At 52.0% G+C, this 22,621-nt stretch overlaps 1 protein-coding gene across 2 annotated transcripts in view; it reads right to left on the reverse strand.

The window, feature by feature from the left end:
- LOC111161102 (growth arrest specific 7) overlaps positions 1 to 22,621 on the reverse strand; it is a 194,557-nt gene that overhangs the window by 39,544 nt on the left and 132,392 nt on the right. For both annotated transcript variants that reach the window (XM_022524586.1, XM_022524587.1), the window contains exons 3-4: positions 15,187 to 15,267; positions 1,353 to 1,438 (exon numbers count right to left, since the gene is read on the reverse strand). In XM_022524586.1, coding sequence (XP_022380294.1) covers positions 1,353 to 1,438; positions 15,187 to 15,267 — 167 coding nt within the window. The remainder of the gene's footprint in view (positions 1 to 1,352; positions 1,439 to 15,186; positions 15,268 to 22,621) is intronic.

Raw genomic sequence — 22,621 nt, forward strand, 5'->3', positions numbered from 1 at the left:
CACCAGCATCACCAGCATCACCAGCATCACCAGCATCAGCATCACCAGCATCACCAGCATCACCAGCATCAGCATCACCAGCATCACCAGCATCACCAGCATCACCAGCATCACCAGCATCACCAGCACCAGCATCACCAGCATCACCAGCATCAGCATCACCAGCATCACCAGCATCACCAGCATCACCAGCATCACCAGCATCATCAAGCATCACTCCGGGGACTGCCTGGCCTCAGAATCCTTCCTAGACGTCTCGAATCAGAATCTACATTTTAACAAGAGGCTGGCACGATGAGTGAGTCCATCAGAACGTAAGAAGGCTCGGTCCAAGCGGACGTCCGAATGCTTTTCCAGGATGCTAGCTGAGCCTGATGCTCACCCTCCTAAGACAACTTCAGGAAGTTTCCAAAAAGGAGCGCTCTTGCCTGCATGAAAGCTAAGTGTCACATTTTAAACCGACTGCAGCAACAGAGCACGAGGTCCTTCTTTCAGTGGCTAGTGCAGGGGACCCGCCACTGTGGATAACAAGCATCTACTCTCATTCTGAACACCAGCCACTGTCGCTGTCACTGTTGTCCCCCTGGGGCCCAGAGAGGGCTGGTGGAGCCCTCATTGAGAACATCTTCTGGGTGCCACTGATGGGGGGATAAATAAGCCACACGTCACTTCCTCGGACGCAGCACACCGCGGGGCTCGGCACTGAGTCCAGACTGACCACTCAGTATTCGTGTCACCTGCCCGAGCCGCTTAAGCAGCCTGAGACGCAGTGGCCCCGCCTGTCAGACGGGAAAGGTACAGACAGGTGTCTGTGCAGGTGTCAAAGGATAGAATGAATGAGAAAACAGGACAGGAATGAATCTTAAGCCATTCTCCCATTTCTTCCCATCCCATCATGGTCTCTGTGCTAGATTATTAAAGGTGAGAAAACATTGTACCGAATTCCCTCCTCCAGAGAGAACATACAAGTCCGGGGATGGGGGAAAGGGGGTACGTAGAAGAAGGAAAGTGGCCTGACCCCACCCATTTTCTTAAAGTGATAGAAACCGAGACGGTGTGTATCAGGAATCCAGACGGCAGGACGGGGTGACCCCTCTGCCCTAACGAAGGTTACAGTCCGTCGCCACCAGCCCCACTCCAGCCACCCTCAAACCCTAGAGAAAACCAACAAACCACCATCGCCTGTTCTCCCCCAAGCACGGTACACGGGAATGACCCAGATATACAGCCGCTTTCTATGTGGGGCAGACCCGTGCTGCAGTCACCTGGACCCCCGTCTGGTGCTGTCTTCAAGACACCTCCGTGGGCCTGCCGAGCGGGCAACCCCTACCTCCCGTAAAACGACCCCTTACCTGGGAATCACCGGTGGATTTTCGGACACTCATGTGGGCAGTCTCGGGAGGGTACGCTGGGGTCCCTGCCACGTGGTATCCATTCACTGTGGGAGAGAAACACTGCTCAGAGGCCACGCCGGCCACATGCGGGTGATACCAAGTGCCTGCAGCCGTGGTCCCTTTGCCCATGTCATGGCCTGCCAGCCTCTGAGAAGTCTCGCCAAGCCAGGTCCATCTCTCCAGGGTTCATGGAGCTGGAGACGGGCCATAAGCATCTCGCTAGCTCCCAGCTTCCAAAAGCGGAACTCTCAGGGGACCGTGTTTCTTTCTGAACCGGATGGACAGATGGACGTGCTTCATAATAGGAAGTGACTGCAGTCCTACAGCCGCCACTGGAAATGCCACATCAGCAGCCACGGGTGCAGATCCAGGGCGGGCTCTTCCCATGGAGTCCGGCGGCCTCTCTGCCCCCTGCCAGCATGTCCCCAGAGGACCCCCCCCACCCTCGCCCTCCATAATACCAGTATAGAGTGGAAAGAACATGGGGTTTACTGATTTCCATGAAATTTGGCTTTGCCAATTAATAGCCAGAGGGGATCATGGGGCATCCCTTTTGAATCTCAGTTTTCCTAAAGTAAAAAAAAAGAAAAGAAAAAGTTCTACCCCAATGACACTCGTGCTCCCAAGGTGTGCTGATCAGCCTGCTCTCTAAGGCGGGGTAGGGGGCCTGGCTTGTAGCTTTTGCCAGTTTCCACGGCGCGTCTCCATCAATGCCAATTCAAAGCTCCCAACAATAGCCCCGCATGTTCTTGATGCCGCAAGTACGCCCTGGGACCCGTGCGATCTTGGTTCCCAGAGCGGGGATGCTGCTCTCTTGCAAACATGGTTACGTGAGTTTAGGGAGCCGTTCCTCCTCCATGAGCCTCAGCTTCCAGATCTGTGAGATGGGGATAATTCTACCCAGCCTCGAAACTTACTCTGTTGGCATGAAAATCAAACCGTGGCAGTACTTGCCAAAGGAGGCTTTGAGTCAGGAAGTAATTCATGAGAAGGAGAGAGGTGTAGACGGAGGGAGGGGAGGTCATCGCTTCTGCTCCTGAATCCCGCTGCCTTGAGCCCTAAGCCTGCATGATCTACAGACACCAGGGAAGCATGCTTTTTGCATGCCAAGGCTTGGAGATTATTGCCACAACATATAGACCGTGCAGATGTCCGGAGAAGATATACAAACTGAGGTTCTTGTTGGGATCGCCTTGTGGTGTGGCAGGAAGCAAGGGGAGAGCTTGGCTGAAAGTCACTGACATCTACTGATTTGCTGGAGGCAAGCAATGGGGTGATGTAGACCACCCCACACAGGACCGCTTTCGTGCTGGGGGTGTCCCCTATTCTCCACTATCTGCAGCAAAAAAAAAAAAAAAATCCAGTGCCCCCTGTGGAGCAGAAACAGACCACTTCTGCAGACCCCTCTGGGTAGCTGGGCATCTCCGTGATTGGGAGGGCTGGCCTGATACTCTGGGAGAAGGGTGCGCACAGACACAGGAAGGCAACAGAAAACCAGGCACGTGGCTGGCTCCCACTGCAACCAAGAAATTAACCCGCGTGGCCAGTCACAGCCCTGGCCTGCACTCAGGTCCCCTGACAGCCGGTTAAATGCCGATGCTCTCCCTGAGCCCCCCTGATGTAAGGGGAGCAGGATGTGGGATCCCAAGAGCATCAGAGAACGTTGAGGGGATCGAGGAGAAGCTACTCCTGTTGACAAAAGCTACGCCAGGAAGGGCACAGACTGATGATCAGTACAACACACGGTGAAGGCGTCATCTTTGAGAACTGCCATTTATCAAACAGCACAGTACTGAAACGGAGAACACGCATATGCCGGAGAATCTAAAGACGACAGGAGAAAACCTTAGCACGCTGCTTTCAGTCGTTAGACAAAAGTAAGGATGTAGATTATCTCAGGGATTCATTGAGAAGGCTGAATGAGCTAGGTATTAAAGCTCATGGGCCAAGAACAAAGAGAACATATTTTTTTTTTTAGAGGAGCTGAACAGGGAGCCAAATGTGGGGCTCGATCTCAGGACCCTGAGATCATGACCTGAGCCAAAGGCAGACGCTTCACCGACTGAGCCACCCAGGCGCCCAAGATAAAATCTTTTGCCAACAAGCCACGGAACATTTAAAAAAGCCTGGGCATATACCAAAGCCACAGACAAGGTCCTGGTAAATCACAAAAGGCATAAATCACACAGGCCACATTCTTGGACCAGAAAGCAATAAGAGCAAATATTAGTAATGAAAGAACAAATACACAAGGTCTCCATCCCCCCCAAATTCCAAACACTTGGAAATTCAAGAAAATGCCCTCCTGGTGTCAGGTCAAAGAAAATTTTAAAACTGGAATTAACACAATTATTTAGAAAATAATCAGGAAGAACATATCAAAACAGATGGGATAAGGCTTGAATTCTATTTGGAGGAAAATCTGTAGCCTTCGTTATTCCATTACCAAAACCAAGGAGAAACAAATAAATGGACTGACCACTCAAATTAAGAATGCAGAAAAACTTTTAAAAGCCAATACAGGAAAAAAAGGAAAACATGAGAAAGGGATACAAGTACAGCCCTAGAAATGAATGGGTTAGGAAACAGGATGGCATTTGCAACTTAGGCGAGTTCTCTTTGTGTGAGGGTGACTATGGGGAGGGGGGAGAATCACATCAATAAAAAAAGCAGGTCAGCCCATCTCATCTGAGTCTGAGAGAGTACATAAATGCTCAGAATGTGGAATTGGAAAGAAAACATAAGCTGATCTTGTAAGAGATTCTTTTTTAAATGCAAGAACATAGGATTTATGACTGTGGGCTAATGAATACATAACCTTCCATAAGCATTGAATGATCAGGGGTGCCTGCGTGGCTCAGTAGGTTGGGCCTCTGCCTTCAGCTCGGGTTGTGATTTCAGGGTCCTGGGATCAAGCCCCATGTTGGGCTCTCTGCTCAGCAGGGAGCCTGCATCCCCCCACCCCCGCCTGCCTCTCAGCCTACTTGTCATCTCTCTCTCTCTATAAATAACTCTTAAAAAAATAATTGAATGATCAAAAACAGTTTCAAAGGATACTAGAAACACCAAAATGAGTAAAAGCTTTGAAAAATGAAAAATGACCCCCTTCCGAAAGGCACCGGACCCAGACGGTTGTATGGGCAAATTCGTCCAAACGCTCAACAAAAAAATACCTAGACACAAACTATACTAAGAGTTTAGAAACATGTGTTCAGTATCTCAGTTGATTATACAAAAGCCAGCATTACTCTGATCCTGATAATCTACTAAAGGTAACAACAGAAGAACCAAACCACAGTTCCGTGTGACTAGAAAACACGAAATACATCAATTCTTACCTGAGCAGGTTTTAGCTTGGAAGCAGTCATCACCTTTGATGATCTTGGGTCCCCATACACCAAGGCTGTCCCCAGCTCCTTCTGACCCCCAGTCCCTCCCCTCATGGCACCTAAAAGTGCACCCTTGGTACACCGCTGTCTGTCTTTGCTTCCAGCATCCCCCAGGCACCCTGCCCGCCGCACGAACAGTGGCCAGGAACTGCCAAACGCAGGGGTATTCTGCTCCTAATCCATTCCCTTGTTCTCACTTCAGTTTTGAGCTGTCAGCTGCTGGCTAATTACTCTCCATGTCAAAACAATTACTGGGAAAGAAAAGATGATTTCCCATCCAACCATGTCTCCCCAACCAGCAGTTCTCCCCTGCCCTTCTCTTGCTGTGTTTTCCCTCTACCAGTCCCAGGCACACTCAGAAAAGTGATGGGTGGAGAGCTGAACAGTTACGACTCACCCATGAGCATCCCTGATTATTTTTAGTCCCCTGGGCTCTCTCAGCTTACCAGGGGTTAGATGCAACACAGGTAAGGCCAGAAATGGGTGCTTTTGAAGCCTCCAGCCTCCAGGGGGTAGGGTTGGGATTCAAATAAAATTGGTCAAGGACTGCTCATAACCACGGGAACATAACTCAGTCTGGGGATACCCCCCCTCAAAAAAAGGAAAATGCCAAATTCAGCTGTTTTTAGGATAAGAAAAAGGGAACCAAAAGCTATTATGTTGTAACTTTCATAATTTCAAACACAAATATAAACACACATGCACACATTTCATTCCTCTTTGTGTGCAGTTAAACAGAGAGAGAGGGCTTGAGAGAGGAGTCACGAGAGGAGAGGACAGGTATGGGGGTAGAAAGGGAAAGAAGGAGGTCTTCCGGGGGCAGAGGGAGAGCATGTGAGTAAAAACAGGAAAGGAGCATATCAAGAGTTGTCAGGAAAGGCCATGCAACGGAGAAGACCCAGCAACGCCTACTGCCCAGAATTCACACTCCCAGGAGCTCTGCTTCCCCTCCAGCTACAGCCCCCCAGTTGAGAAAGCTCCGTCCTCCATACCCCACTGTCCACACTTCCATTCCTTAAGAGGCTCCAAGAGTAGACTTGTTCTCTCAAACAAGAAAACCAGCCCTGGAGATGGCCCCCTTTCCGCCTCCTTTAGGTCTGGTGCAATCTCTCTTTTTTTCTGGAATAAACACATACTCTCTTTCCTCAAACTGAAAAGGCCCGGGAGCCCCGAAGCCTTGCCCCTAAAACCCATCCTCTCCTCCAATTCACACAGTCAACGTGGTGGAACGCAGCGTTTCCCCGGGGCGTGCGACACACGACACAAATACGGCATGATGTCTATTCCACGTGCGAAGCAGTGAAGGTAGATGTCAAGTCTTAGGATCCAAAGACTTTGGGACAAGTGCTCCCATTATTCAGATAAAATTGCTTTATTATAGGGAGGCCTTTCTACATACAGGCACACCTCAGAGATACTACACATTGGGATCCAGACTAACAAAGCAAACATCACAAGAAGGAGAGTCAGACTAAAGTTTTGATTTCTCAGTTCACATAGAAGTTATGTTTACGCTATACTCTATCAAGTGTGCAGTTACATTGTGTCTAAAATACGTGCATACTTAATTTAAAAATCCTTTATTGCTAAAAACAACCCAAACCAAACTATTAGCCATCGTCGGAGGCCTCCTCTTTTTGCTGCTGGAGGGCCTTGCCTCAGCGTTGATGGCTGCCGACTGCTCAGGGTGGTGGGTGCCGAAGGCTGGGATGACAGTGGCAATTTCTTAAAACAAGACAACAGTGAAATTGGCTGCACCAATTGACCTTTTCACAACTGATTCCTCTGTAGCACGTGACACTGTTTGATAGCATCTGACCCATGGGAGAACCTCTTTCATATTGGAGTCGACTTTATCAACTTTATCAAAGTTCAATGCTTTCAATGCTTTGTTGTCATCTCAGCAACTTCAGCAGCAGTAGATGCCATCTCGGGAAACCACGTTCTATGCTCATCCCTAAGAAGCCACTCATCATCCACTGGTTTTTTCATGAGATTGCAGCCACTCAATCCCACCTCCTGGCTCCACTTCTGATTTTAGGTCTCCTGCTGTTTCTACCACATCTGCAGTGACTGCCTCCATTCGAGTCTTGACCACCCCCCAGAGTCATCCTTGAGTGTTGGAATTGACTTCCTCCAAACTCCTGTTCATGTCGATATTGTGACCTCTTCTCGTGCATCATGAATGTTCTTAATGGCACGTGGAAGGGAGAATCCTTTCCAGAAGGTTTTCCATGTACCTTGCCCAGATCCATCAGAGGAATTGTTATGTATGGCAGCTAGAGACTTACAAAATAGGTTTCTTAAATACTGAAGCCTGAAGGTCAAAATGACTCCTTGACCTATGGGGTGCTGATGACTGTTGTGTAGGCGGGAATGCAAATGACAGGTATCTCACTCCCCATCTCCATCAGAGCTCTGGGGAGACCGGGTGCATGGTCAGTGAGCCACCATATTTTGAAAAGAATCCTTTTTTCTGAGCAGTGGGTCTCCACAGTGGCTTAAAATATTCAGGAAACTAGGTCATAAACAGATGTGCTGTCGTGCAGGCTTTGTTTGTGCACAGATAGAGCATGGGCAGAGTGGATCTAACATCGTTCTGAAGGGCCCTGGGATTCTCGGAATGTAAAGGAGCATTGGCTGCTACTTAAAGTCACCAGCTGCATGAGCTCCTAGTCAGAGAGTCAGCTTGCCTGTCCTTTGAAGCTTTGAAACCAGGCATTGACTTCTCCTCTCCAGCTATGAAAATTCTAGGTGGCGTCTTCTTCCACTAGAGGGCAGTTTCACCCACACTGAAGATGTGTTGCAGAGTGTAGCCACCTTCATTGTTAGCTCAGCTCCGTCTTCTGGAGAACCTGCTGCAGGGCTTGCTACTTGACCTTGCCCTTTCACGTCAGGGAGATGGCTTCTTTCCTTAGACCTCCTGAACCAAACCCTGCTCCTTCAGAATTTTCTTCTGTGGCTTCCTCACCTCTCTTGGCCTTCATGGAATATGAAGAGCGTTAGGGCCTTGCTCTGGGTTAGGCTTCTAGCTTAAGAGAACATTGGGGCTGGTTTGACCTTCTGTCTAGACCACGGAGACTCTCCATGCTGAAGAAGGCTATTTCTCTTTCTTGCCATTCGTCTGTTCACCAGAGCAGCAGTGTACTTTCCTTCAAGAACTTTCCTCTGCATTCACAACTTCACGACTTGGCTCACTTTGGCACAAGAGGCCAAGCTTTCGGCCGATCTCAGCTCTCAACACACTTTCCTCACTAAATGTAACCATTTCCAGGTTGTGATTTCAAGTGAGAGATGCATGACTCTTCCTTTCCCTTGAACACTTAGAGGCCCCTGTGGGGTTAATTGGCCACATTTCAATATGGTTGTGTCTCAAGGAACAGGAAAGCTGAGGAGAGGAGGAGGTTGTGGGGTGGGGGCGGGGATGGCTGGTCAGTGGAGCGGTCAGAACACACACCGCACTCATCAGTGAAGTTCACTGTCCTATAGGGCACATGGCTTATGGTTGCCCCAACACAATTACAACGGTAACATCAAAGATCTCCGACCACAGAGCAAGTTCCCACAACAAATATAATTAGAATGAAAAAGCCTGAAAGATTAAGAGCATGGCCCACATGTGACACCGAGACGCAATGTGGGAAAACGCCATTGGGAAACATGGTGCTGACATTCTCACTCCATGAGGGGTGACCCCAAACCTTTCATCTGCAGAAAACCCAACATCTGCGAAGCCCTACAAAACAGGTCCTCGCGCATGCCATGTGCTCGGTGAACCTCAAGCGAGGCAACAGTGTGTGTGTGGTGTTCCCACACTTACACGGATGCAGAACCCCTGTGGGGCAGAAAAGCAAGTATACCACAGGACCCACTTTGGGAACAGGTGTGGCTGTGTGAAGGCGGGTTTTGAAGTCGGGTGAACCACGTGCCGGGGCCAGTGTTGTGCTCAGCACCTCCGACGGTCCCGTGGGCACCATCCCTGCCTCACACCCTCACCACAGCCCATGTGGTCGAGGGAGGCTGCGTCTAGCCAGTCGCTCTGCTTGGGGGAGCAGCGGTACATTAGAATCTTTGGGCCTGGAAACATCCGTCTGGCCACCTGGTTTTTCATGGTCTTCCCCAACTGTCTAGAATGTAAACTATATTCCCCAAAATAGAACCCACAATGTATCTACCCACATGATTGTACACGGTTGAAAGCCTGTGGCTACTGTCCGGGGCTTCGGTGAGATCCTCTGGGGCCAGAGCTGATGAGACACGGTGAGGAACACACAAGCCCTCTTCCAGCGGGTGGTGCCCCGGCCCCTGGCCTTTCCTGAGTCAATGGTGAGATCTGGCTAAGGGTCATGGAAATGTTCTAGGCCTGGTGACTTGCTAACTCTGAAGGACCCAGGGAGGGTCCTGCTTTGCAACTATGTGGGAGAGGACAGCTGTTAGGGTTTTTTGGTTTAGGGTTTTTTGATTGGGGCTGGAGAGAGGGGGAGCCCCCTGAGCAGAGGCCCCTGGGAGCAGAGAGCGCCTCCTGTCTGGCAGCTCCATGTACTCAAAGGGACCTTGCTCACTCCCCTGTGATCTGGAGGCCCGCCCATCAGCTAAGTGTCCCTCAGTGGGGTCAAGCCCGCAGGCTGGGCAAAGCCAGAATGTGAACCCAGGCTTCCCGATAACTCCCACCCCCTCACCAGCAGGGAGACTCACTAGAAGATGGGACTTCCTCCCGCCTTTAAGAAACAGAAAAACAAAAGCTCAAATGCGCATCCCAGGGCAGGAAGCTCGGAAAGGAATTCACTGGCTCTCTACACCTGCCCCAGCTGAGGAGACCAGTGCCGGTCATAGGGAGCTCTTTAAATGCTAACCAATTACATTTATTTATTTTTTAAAAGATTTTCTTTAAAAGATTTTATTTATTTATTTGAGAGAGAGAGAGAGCACAGAGAGGGAGGTGCCAACTCCCCGCTGAGCAGAGAGCCTGATGCTGGGCTCAATCCTAGGACCCTGAGATCATGACCGGAGATGAAACCGAGAGTCGGCGCTTACCCCACTGAGCCACCCAGGCGCCCTCTAACCAATTAGATATAAATAAAATATAAGTGCCATGTGGTATCCAGGATTAGGACCCAGAACAGAAAGAGGACATGAGGGGAAAACCCGGTGACATCCGCGTAAAATTTAGTTAACGGTGACCTACGACGTTCGTTTCCTACTTCTGACAAATGTACCCCAGTCATGTAGGATATTAACCACTGGGGAAACTGAGGCCAGGGCATATAGGAACTCTTGGTACCGGCTTCGTAATTCCTTTGTAAACCTAAAATTACTCCAAAATTTTATAAAAAATATATTAAGTAAAATTAAGCTAAGAATTCCGTTCCTTGGGGCGCCTGGGTGGCTCAGTGGGTTAAGCCTCTGCCTTCGGCTCAGGTCATGGTCTCAGGGTCCTGGGATCGAGCCCCACATCGGGCTCTCTGCTCAGCGGAGAGCCTGCTTCCCTTCCTCTCTCTCTCTCTGCCTGCCTCTCTGCCTACTTGTGATCTCTGTCTGTCAAATAACTAAATAAAATCTTAAAAAAAAAAATTATTAAAAAAAAAAAAAAAAGAATTCCGTTCCTTGGCGGCACTGGACACATTTCACGTGTCACCAACCACGCTCCCAGCGCTACCACAGCCGACAGCGTACACACAGCACACTTCTGTTATCCTGGAAAGTTCTACTGGACCATGCTGGTTGCACTCTCCTTCATTTTACCCAGTGACACGTCCATGAAACTCCTAGAACCTTATTTTTTACTCTGCCCATAAATCACGGCGTCCACCCTGCACGTTAAATCAGCCCAAGGATTATTTTTAATATTCGCAGCAGTGACTGAATAGAGCCTTTTCTCTTCTGTTTGGGCTCCAACTTTACAGTTATGCGGACTTCACCCAGAAAACCTGGCGTGGAACGCCTCCAGTAAAGCTATGGGATAAACACAGCTCCCGACACCGGTGGTCTTCAAGGAGGTGGTGGAGGAAAATTGCCCAGCTCAGTGCTAACCCTCTAAGTGGCACCCAACACTCAAAGAGTGGAATCCTCTTTGTGGGGGGGGGGCACTGGGCGTGTTCCCAGATCTCGCCCCCCGGCTGGTCACCTGGCTGGGCTCTGCATCCAGCGTCCAACCAACCTGCACCAAGAAAACAACTGCTGTCTACAGGTGCTCTTCAAGCCTTCTCCATGAGCTCATGAAGCTACAACTTAAGAGTTGAACCAAGGACCTCCTCACCCTTCTGCCTCCACGAAGGGGAGGCTGCCTGAGCTGGCCTTGGCTGGTTTCCTTAGGGGCTCTCATGGATATCTTTCCTGATCTACTTTTCCATGTTCTTCTTCAGAAACGACCATCCAGGATATCTGTGGTCGATGAATGTGGTGGAATTTTCCATGCTGTTCTCACTCCCTACCTCCCACCCTCCACTGCAAGCAATGCCCATCGCTGTTTAACCAAGAGCCATCCTGACACAGCTAAGTACAGCCTGGTAGCTTCGAGAAGGTAGTGTCTCGTGAAGACAAGACATCCCTACTGCGTGTCACTCTTACCCTCAGTCCAACTGCCGTGCTCAGGATAAAATCCCACCACATTCCTGAGGCTTGGGTGGTCCAGCAGATTCTATCCCTGCTGACTGCTCTCCCCTCATCACCTACCACTCTCCCCCTTGTCCCCCACCCTCAAGCCACACTGGCCTGCTTTGTGTTCCAAACCCCACTAACATCACTCCTGCCCCAGGGTCTTTGCACAGGCTTCTCCCTGGCCCAGAATACTTCACCACCACTTCCCCATTCCTGCACACGCACCCATCTTCTCCTCACCAGGGCCATCCCTGACTCTGCCATTCCACTCTGTCCCTCTGTTTGACTTTAATGCCTTGCATGAGAACATGCAAGGACAATCTGTCACATTTCACCTTGGCTTGTTTGCCCAAGTCCCCTGCTAGAACGTGGGTTCCTGGGAGCCATTCCAAACACCAGTGTGGCTCATCTGTGACTTGATCTCAGGTACCGAGAAAAGCATCTGGCATAGTCTTTGAAGGAAAGACTTGAAACCCCACCACTCATGCATTTACAGAAGCTTGAGTACAGGGTGGTTGAGATCTGGGTCCCTGAGTGGTGGGGAGCAGGAGACGGTTAAGCTCCAGCAACCCCATGTCCCCACCGAGCCCTTCAATCTTCGTAAAGCTGCCTGTAAACTGAATGAGAGAGTATCTGGGAAAAACCTAGCGTGCCCCATAGAGAGAAATGCCCGTGTGGCTACTATTTCATTCTTTAGAGTACAGGTTTTGTTCAAAAGCTAGAAAAGATGTCAAAATATCACGGAGGCTCCTAGACCCCCATGGGTTGGACTCTTTCCCTCCCTCCATCCCCAAGCGTGGACATGGAGTTGACATGTGTCCGTGGCGCGGGGTGGAGAGAAGCAAGAATCGTGATCCACGGAGCACTGGACAGGACCTGAGCCACAACCTCCCTGCAGGCCCTTGTACTGTGTAAACAGGCCAAACGAGACCTGGCGAGGGGAATACAGGGTTCCCGAGGCTCCCAGTCTGACAAGCGGTCATTTCTGTATCTTAACTGAAGATGCCACAACTGGGAAAGGCAGCCTGACGTGCAGGACCAGCAGGGAAGGAAACCAAGAGGCCTCTCCTGGAACAAGGGGGACACGCTGACTGCAGGATGCATCAGATTCCCATGGAACCCACGACAGGTGGGGCTTGGAGGCAGGGAACGAGGCTTCTGTGGATTAGGCTGCTGCTTCTCATTTCAATGAGCTGCGGTCTGTCACCTGCCCCTTGAACGGTGCTGAATGGACGTTCTGTGTCACCCCGGGACAGAGCTCCTCAACCCTGGCATTACTGACATGTGGAGCCGGAAAAACCCTGTTGGGGGGGGGGGTGTTCTAGGCTGCCCTGGACAACGCATTCCTGGAAAAATCACCCCCAGGGGTGAGAACCACTGCGCTAGGGGCAGGGAAACCTAACTAGTTCATACATAACTAGTACCAGTACTAGTAGTACCAGCTAACAAGGGCGGAAGGAAGCAACGGATCAAACAGGGTCTTCATCAGAATGCTGATGGGCCCGCTGCGCCTCCACAGGGCCGGAGAGTAGGCAGAACTTCCAGCTGCCCGTGGCTACAAGACCCTTTTTGGCAGAGAACTTGACAGACCTAGGTTCCACCTGGACTTGGGAACAGGTGTCCCAGCCTCCTGCAGCTGGAGGCAAAGGAGGGCAAGTCAGTGACCACAGGCTCTGTCCAACACCTTAGCCCTCTTGACAATTCCCATCAGTGGCTCTGACCCTCTCTGCCCATCTCCCCGCCCTTCTCAGCCCCTCTCAGAGCCCCAGCATCCAGCTCCTCCCAGTCCCCCCTTCTGGGGGGTGGCTTCCAAACAGCACAGAGGGGACAGGCTGCTGCTGGGGACCACGCCAGGGAGGAGGTGACCCCACTGGCGTGGACGGCAAGTTCCCTCCCGCCCCTGCAGCTCCACCAGCTCCGCCAGCCCAGCCTCCGTGGCAGGCCACAACAGGCTGAGGCAGCGCACGCCTGACACCCACATACGCCCAGCCCTCCCCGTTATTCCCACTGGCATCTCTGTTGTTAAAAGGAACGAAAACAAAAACACCAGAATGACAACAAGGAAGGCAGTGTGCCGGGAACAGCCTGTGGTCCGCACAACAGGTAGAAAGACTGAACGGGCTCGGCTCTGGAGACGGGTTCTCACAATACAGTGCTCACCCCGTTCCTAGGGAATCACGAGCAAATGCCCCATTTCTGTCCTTCCCAAGAGGGTTCCTCTCTGTTTGAATTTTTGTTTGAATTTTTTTTTTTTTTAAGTAAAACACACACACACAATGTAAATAAAAACATGTACAAAGCCTAGAAAACCTGCGCACCCCGTTTCCCGTGCCTTGGCTGATTCCCCAGCCCTCTATTTTCCTACCATGTTGCTTTTTGAGTTCTCCTGGAGCAATTCTCATTTCCAGAAATAATATACTTTGGTCATACAGCTTTATAGTCTACGCAACATAGAATCTACTTTGAGTTCTCAGTGTATCAGTGGGAGAGCATATCTAGGAACCCTCTCCATGAAAGGCAGCAACTCTCGGGACCCGAGACCCTTCCTCTGATCCAAAGGTTAAAAGTTGCTTGTCCTGGGGCATCTGGGTGGCTCAGTGGGTTAAAGCCTCTGCCTTCGGCTCAGGTCATCCCAGGGTCATGGGATCGAGCCCCACATTGGGCTCTCTGCTCATCGGGGAGCCTGCTTCCCCCCCCTCTCTCTCTCTGCCTGCCTGCCTCTCTGCCTATTTGTAAAATCTTTAAAAAAAAAAGTTGCTTGTCCTTTCTTTGCCGGTCTGCACGCACGCACTCACACAGTCAGGCAGCCCCTCATTCGGTCATTACTTTGGCTCTTGCCTTGGTCACCTGTGATGGGCTAGGGAAGCTCCGTAGACCCCCGATGACTTGGGGTCCCATGAAGGTTGTACAGGCTCTCACCGCCCTCCACGTGGGCTCCTGCTTTTCCCCTCCTTACCCCACCCCTCCCGTGTGCCTCCCCGCCTCAGTCCAGCTACAGTGGGCGGCCACCAGTTTCAAAGCTGCCAGCGTTTAAATTCCAGGCCACCACCAGGACCACGACTTCCGGGCTTTGCTGCCTGGTTGATGCATAAAGTCCAAAAACCAACAAATAGGGTTCACGCCCCCTGGGATTGTGGGGACATTTGTGAGTTCTCGCAACACTGAAGTCAGCCCGTGTCTGGGAACTGAGGATTCCACAGAAGACAAGGGGGGACAAAGTGTCGACCCTCAGGGATCATACAGTCTAGTATGGGAGCGCCACAGCCAACAGCATGGGTGTCCTCTGAGGGCTGGGATCCAGATGGATGGGTCAAGGGCTCTAAATCAACCTGCTCCTGGAAAGGAAGGTCGACCTCAACCACCTCCACTTGATTGCCTTTGCAGACAGAGAACTCACACCCTGCCAGCAATCCCAAATGCCTTCTAGAACATTCTATTCGAAAGCTACTCTGTAAAAATCTGCCTCTGTTAACTTTTACTCCTTGATGCATTCTGAACAGTGCAGGAAATTCTGCCCCCTCACTTTGGGTACCCAGACCAGCAGACAGTTTACGGCCCTGAGGTCTCACCTCCCCTGGCCATCTTCCTTCCCTAAGCACCTGATAGGGAGGGAGGGTCAGGTTGCTGCCGACACAGCCAGGGACAGCCCACCCTCCTAGCCCTCTAACTTGCTCCCTGGGTTTGGCCAGTAAGATCCCCAGCCAGGTTCCAGACCCCAGAACCCAGAGTCTTGGCTTTTCCAGGGAAGATGGGTCTGTGTGCCCCCCCCACCAACAGTTGCCCCCAAAAGAGTGAGTTGACCGTACCTGTTGGAGGCAGAGAGCTCCTGTGAGGGCCAGGGCTGGCTGGAATCCCAGGAGAACTGCTGGGACGTTCCCAGGTGGTCTCTGGTCAAAGAAAGAAACACAGTCACTTTGAGAGGCTCATAGAGCAAAATCTCAGAGGTTCACAGAGCAGAGCTAGAAAACGTAGAGACCTGGCCAGTCACCTTCCTGGCCAACCCCTGGGAAGCAGGAGCTGGCTTTCTGCCCCACGTCATCCCCCTTCTTCCTCCCATGACAACACAGTTTCTCTTTACGGGGGGGCACCCTCGGAAACATCCCCCATCGCCACCTCCAATCCCCCAAGGCTGCCAACTCACACAACTCCACATCTGCCCGGGCATTTCTCCCAAGTGCCCACTGCTACCCGAAACCCCCAAGCCAGAGGAAGGAGCCCTTGCCTGGGGTCTAGACAGAGATGGGGGTGGGGAGTACTCTGTCAAATGGGGGTGATTTCCCAAGTCCTTCCTAGCTCTACAGGCCCACATCTCGTCTGAATTACAACCCCTGCATCACACTGGCCGCTTCTCCCTCCCCAGATGCCCAGCTACACCGGCCAGCCAGGAAAACAACAGCCATGGGCTCACCCCCCTCCCCCTGCGTCACCCCTGAGAGCAGAGACTTCTTATGAAGTCATCCAGTGATAAAAACAATCCTTTCTCACTCCATATAATTTGACAATGTAGAAAAACCCAGAGAAGATTGCTGTATCCGGGGCTCCTGGGGGGGCTCAGTTGGTTAAGTGCCTGCCTTCAGCTCAGGTCATGATCTTAGGGTCCTGGGATCAAGCCCCACATCGGGCTTCCTGCTCTGCGGGGTGTCTGCCTCTCCGTCTCCCTCTGCTCCGCCCCCCATGCATGCTGGTTCTCTCTCTCTCAAATAAACAATATCTTGAAAAAAAGAAAGGAAGAAAAAAGTAGTATCCAGAGTTCCACCGCTCAGAAGTCTTCCCTATCAACCCTTTGGTATCTGTTCTGGAACCAAACTGCCTGGGTTGGAATCCCAGCTCTGCCTCTCCCCACCCACGGAACCTCCGCCAAGCTCACTGTCCTCCTGGTTCCTCGGTTTCCTCCTCTGTAAAAGGAGATTGATAGTGGTACCCACTCAAGGCAATCACTGTATTCGTGCCAAACACCCATATAAAGTTATTTTTAGAGAGTCCATTACGTGGACGTGACATTATTTAATAAAAAATTCTATTACTAAAATCTTGATGGTCTCAGAGACTAAAAACAAAAATAAACATAGCTTTTCAACGGCTTCTCTCCATGAGGGTGCCCCGTCAAGAGAAGCAGGTTCCTGCCTCAGCTCTGCTTGTCATTGGCTGTGCAGCCCTGGGCAAGTCAGACCACCTCTCTGGTCCTCTGATTCTTCATCTGAAATGAAAGGGTTGGGCTCACTGGTCTTTTTGGCCCCGACACTCCTGCCCTCCAGCTTTGATCAGTGGGCTTAAAAACCTTAAACCCATTGTTTGGGTTTAAGGAGCTTAGGGCTCCAGAACCCGGGGTAGGGAGAGATTAAGGTCCCTTCATGTCCAGAAGTAACCAGAAAAGCAGGCTCACTGGCTTCCCATGGGAGGAGGGGGCGGCAGGCTCACCCAGAGCCCTGCTCTTGCTACAAGGCACACAGGGGGACAATCCTTTGCAGGCTCCTCCCCCACCCAGCACAGAGAATAACATTGACCTCCCACTGACTCCATTCCCGCACATCTGCTGGTCTTGGAACATGCCTTTGCTGTAGTCCTTCCCTCACCCCCACCACCATCTCTGGATGGCCGAATCAATACTATTCATTAGTCAAGTCTCGACTAAAATGCCTCTTCCACCATGCAGCCTTCCCAGACTGTGTTTCTACCCTGCTTCCAAATGCGCAAACTTTCTAGAGTCAATGCCCTGGTGCGTCACCCGGATGTCTCCAGCTGCAGAGCCTCCTAGCCGAGCCCTGGGGACCATTTCCTCCAACCCTTTTGGTGGTTGATACCACCAACCTGATTGCAGAGAAGACCCAGCAGCACCTTCTGCCCTCTTGGAGCCTGTGAAAGTCCGCTGGGAGCAGGGCAGCAAACACCTGGAAGGCTGGGTTCCTAGGTCAGCTGGGCTGTCTACGAGGGCACGCCAGCTCTTCTCGGCCAAGATGAAAGCGAATTCTATGTGGGCAGGAGCTGCATTCATGGGTCCCAAGAGAACTCCACAATGACTCCTGGCGGCAAATGGATTAACCCCAGAGGGCTGCAGGGAGAAGGGATGCGCAGCATGGAGACAGGGGCATGGCTGAGCTGGTCGGGGTCACTTCCAGGCCCCCCAGAAGCTGGAGCCCCTCCATCCCACAAGAACCACAACTGTCAGGCCAAACTTCATCAGGGCAAGAGAATGGACTGAAGGATTCAGCCCAACCCACCTCCCCATCCTGGCCCTCTCCGGCCAACCCAAAACACAGATCCCCGCAAGACCGAGACAGGAACGCAGCCAGGCCAGGCCAGGCGGATGTCTGGAGCGAGCCACGGGGACCCTGGCTGAGTGACCTCACCAGCAGCAGGAAACGTCACCCCAGAGGACCATACCACCCATGGAGAGGAAGCCATTTCTAAGCCTTTTCCCATAAAAGATTCCCTAATCTGTTTACAGCACGCCAGGCTCCTCCACCAAGCAAAACTGAAACAGCACCTTGGGGCCTGACGGAACCCTGGGTCCTATCCCTGAGGGTTAGAGGAATAGAGGAGGGTTCCAGAAGGTTCCAGAGGGTTCCAGAAACATCCAGACTCCTACTAGGAGAACCATGGCCAGGCACGCCCCAAAGGCTTGGGGCAGGGGGGAGTGCGCACAGCAAGGTCAGAGCGGAATAAGTGAGACGTGTTCTTGGAGACACTGCCCATCCAACTCAATCCATGAAAAACACATTTTTCCCCAAGGGCAACCCTAACTCATTCTGACTTCCTCCACCCAAACCGGAAAGACACACACACACACACACACACACACACACACACACACAGAGATCAACCAGCCTGTGGACTGATCAAGCCCAGGGAGGTTGTTCTAGCCATAGACGCTCCAGGCCAGAGAGTTTTAATTTCCCCATCAGTGGACGACAATGACTGCCGCGGAGAATAAAACTCCTGGGGGTAAGTATAGCTGAAAGGCGGACAGAGAAGTAAGCCTGGGATTCAAAGCACAGAGGGCCCCTCCTTAAAATAATAATGACTGTGATAAAGATGCTGATCCTAAGACGGGAAGCAAGGCACCAGTTACTAATCTCACACAGTTACTTCTGGATGGCACTGTCCTTCTTAAGATTAGATCCCGCTTGCCTCAGAAAAAGCGGCTTCCAGTGGGAAAGCCAAAAGGAGCCCCTGGATCTCGGCCGTTGGTCCTGGTGACCCGCCTTGCGCAATGTGTCAGCCCTGCCCCTCCCAGTCCCACGCTGACCGCCCCCGCCCACTCCGCAACCAGCCCCAACTCCTGTGTGGTGGCTCTCTACTGCCCCTGGTGGCTACCAGATGAATTACCAGAGGTACCAGCTACAGCGGAAGTGGGCCCTTTTGGGTCCTGGATGGGCTCTGAGATTCCTGCAGTCCCCTCCACCTTACCGTCCCCCCAACATTCTTCCTTCTAAATCTCTAATTGTGCTTCTTCATCTCTCTTCTCTCCACTACTTCCAGTCTCCCTTTCCCTTGTTTGGGGGTGGCCCCAACCTTGGCTTCTCTCCTAGACCCCATCTCCCACCCCCCATTTTCCTCACTGGAAGGGTCTGCTAGGCTCTGCTCAGGTTTTCCTAGCCCGATAGCAGTGCTGCTGCTCCCTTCTCCAGCCCCTGCCCCAACCATCCTAGAAGCTAGTCCCCCTACCCCCACCCCGGGGCTGCCCTGGTCTCCTTGGTCACGTCCTGCACCCCAACCAAGAAGGCAGGTCCCAGGAGCATCAGGGGACACCCCCAACCCCTGCACCTTGGTTCTGCCTTAGGCCGGCTGTGCAGAATCTGCAATCAGGCCAGCCTCCACCAAGGGAAGGTACAGCACGCCAGAGCCCAAGTCAGCGCCCGGAGGGTCCTGCTCGTCTCTCCCTTGGGGACCTCAGCAGCAGACACGGGTTCCCTCCCATGTCCCAGTGTTTCCTGTGCCCCTGGCTTTGCAATCATGGCAATTAGGGGTCTCTGGCGACAGGACATTCCCAGCCCCTTCTTATAATTAAATGAAACCTGAACTCCAACCACAGACTCTCCACAGGAAATGAACCACTGCTCTCTGAACACCCATTCCTGCCTGGTCTACCCCAAGTCCCTCCACACTGGGCATCTCCTTCAGGGCCCCCAGAATTACTACAAAATGGGTGCTATAATTTCCATTTCCTTTTAAGATTTTATTTATTTATTTGAGAGAGGGAGCACGAGCCGGAGGGGAGGGGCAACAGGCAGAGGGAGAAGCAGGCTCCCCGCTGAGCAGGGAGCCCGGGATCCCAGGACCCCGGGATCATGACCTGAGCCCAAGGCAGACGCTTGACCAGTAAGCCACCCAGGCATCCCCCATTTCCTTTTTCTAAAGAAAGACGCTGAGGCCTCAGTGAGAAGCAGCAGAACTGTGACTCAGTCTGTCAGCAGAGACACCCTCCACCGTGCCAGTGACACCAACACCCCCAAGGCTCTGTGTTGGGGCTCCAGGAGCTACCCCCAAAACAGCACTGTTTTCCTCTATATGCCACTCTCTGTGTGAGAATCATCCTCTAAATTTAAAGTGTGACTATACTGATTTCACATAAATATCAGAAATCTTTACGACATGGTAAGTATTTGCTACAACGTAATAAATTCTATTATTGAATATAACTATACTATACTCAAAGGCCTACTGGCTACTAGCGTCTGGCTGTGTTCCGTGCCCCGTGGACACTGCAGGAAACAGAACGGGTTAAACACCCTCCTCCCTTGGCATATGTTCGAGTAGTCATGACGCTATTCTGTCTAGTTTGGAAATATCGACACATCAAATTTTCCATGAATGAAAATTTAAAATTTTCTGATGGGAGTGGAAGGAGGGTAAGTAAGTGAAACAGATCGGGTTAGACGGAGGTATGTGTTAAAGAATGAAGCAGGGAAGAGGAATAAAAAATAGTACCAACAGGGGTGTAATTGTAGAAGGGTGGCCGAGCAAGGCCTCCCCAGGAAAGGCACATGTGAGTCAAGTTCGGAAAGTACTAAGTATCTCTTGCTGCCATCAGAAACCACCCCAAACTCAGTAGATGGGATGAACAAGTGTTGATGATGTCACACGGTTCCAGGAGGGGCTTCATGGGGTGGTTCCATGAGGTCCCCGTCAGGGTCTTAGCTGGGACTGTGTCATCCGAAGGCTTGAGTGGGGCTGGAGGAGCCACTTCTGAGATGCTGCACTCCCACAGATGCAGGTGGGGGCCAAGGTTCCTCGCCACGGGGCCGCTCCCATCGTGGCACCACCGTCCCTCTCAGAATGTGTGTGCTGACAGAAAAGGGAGAAGCCACGATGCCTTTCATCACCCAGCCTTAGAAGTGACCCTCCATCACAAGTGCCAGATCACACAGCCCAGTGCTGATAGAACGTGGGAGGGTCTCTCACAGTGGGGTCCTGGACCAGCAGCATGAACATCTCTAGAAATGCAAATCCTCAGGAATCAGCCACTCTGGGGGCGCAGCCCATGATGTGGGGGCAGCCGCTGCAGGGTCTGAAGCAGAGAAACGGCATGGTCCAATGGTGGTCGCTATGGCAGGCCCTGCATCCCAGCAGGCTTCCTAGACTCAGCCACCATGCGTCCTCTCAGCACATCTGGTGCCCTAGATGTGTCATCTGTGAATACTGCCTCTCCCTGTCCACCCTGTCAGTCCTCTGGGGACAGAGACAAGCCTGGACCCTTCCAGAACTCCCTCCAGAAGGAGCAGGAGGAGCTGGGGAGTGTGGCATGAGTGGGGCAGGGCCCGTCCAGATGAGGATAGCACCACCACCACCATCACCACTGAGAGCTGGGACACCGGTGGGATCTGGGGATGTCTCACTCGGGAAGGGTCAGGGAAGGGGGTGTTCAGGCGATGACTGCTGCCTCATGCCCTGAGCTCTCGAACCAGACCCCTCCGTGTTGGCTTCAGACCCCATGGGCTGAGAGACAATTCCTGAACTATCAAGTGACTCCCAGGATGGACAGATTGACCCAAGAGATTCTCATTTGGGAAGTTTCCATGGGGGCTTGCATTACAGCCCCCAGCCCCATTCACACGGCCCGGATCCTCAGCAAACAAAGACACGGGCTTTTTGCAAACAGCCATCTGCGGGCCGTCAGCAGAACTATGTTCTGTGGGCTCCCCTAGGTCTGATCTACCAGCAGGACGGTGACTGAGCCTGGGCGACACCTCTAGTCTGGGGCAGCATGGGAAGACTTCACCCTGGCCACTGGACCCCATAGTCTGCATCCTGAGCTGTAGCTAGAACTGCATGGCAGGAGCCAAATCTGGGGGCATGGGGGCAGAAGTGGGAAGGTGCTAACTAATGGCCCCCAATGCCCAGGATCCAACAGTCGCGGGCAGCATGCACAAAACTATGACCGGCCCTGGGGAGGCCCCGCCCCCAAGCACTGAGAGTCCCCCTGCTCTGAGGAAGGAGTGACACCAGGACTCTGATGTTCTGGAAAGGGAAAGAAATGGACTGTACAGCTGCCCCTGATGCTTAAAACACTCCTCAGCCCAGAGCTGCTGTTAGGCACCTAGGAGCTCAGGCATTGGTGTTATAGACACTGAAATCCCAAGTCCACCCCTTAGAACACATCCCCCAAAGGGAGAGGGAGGGAAGGGCTCCCTCTGGTCCTAGAATGCCTTCTGCAGCATTTCTGAGCTCTAGGGTTGTCTCTCATTTAACTAGTGGCGGTCTACCAGCAGCTCCAAGGATCCTTCTAGCAAGCCCAGGGGCATGGGCTCTTAAGGCCAGTTCACAGAGGCTGGTGATACCAATGGGATAAAGAGGTAGCCAGTGGCAGGACCAGCAGTAGCCACAGGAATTCTAGCGCAGACATGGGGAGTGGGGCGCCTGGAACTCTCTGAGCCTGTCTTTCAAACCCTTGAGGATCCCTGGTGTACCAAGCTCCTTACACAGTTCAGATCCGGGCCAACGCCCCAGGAAGCCCTGAACTTGGGTTGTGGGGTAATGAGCGTTGATTGCAATATAGGAAAGGTGTCTTGTCATGAGCTAATAGGCAGGGGCTGCTCACGGATATTATGACCTCCCATCTTATGGTGGAGAAAATGCAGGCAGGTCCCAAGACTTTATCAAAACGAAAGCCAGGAACCTCGGGGTCCAGGACGTAAGCACAGGCATCTACCTGGGCTCCAATCTTATTTCCCAAACTTGGCCACTCATCAAGGTCATTGAGACCCCTTGGTAAAAATAGATTCTCAGAGCCAGCCCCCGAAA

Source organism: Enhydra lutris, unplaced genomic scaffold (assembly GCF_002288905.1).
Source record: "Enhydra lutris kenyoni isolate GAN:26980312 unplaced genomic scaffold, ASM228890v2 scaffoldscaffold82, whole genome shotgun sequence".
NCBI classification, from domain to species: Eukaryota; Metazoa; Chordata; class Mammalia; order Carnivora; family Mustelidae; genus Enhydra; species Enhydra lutris.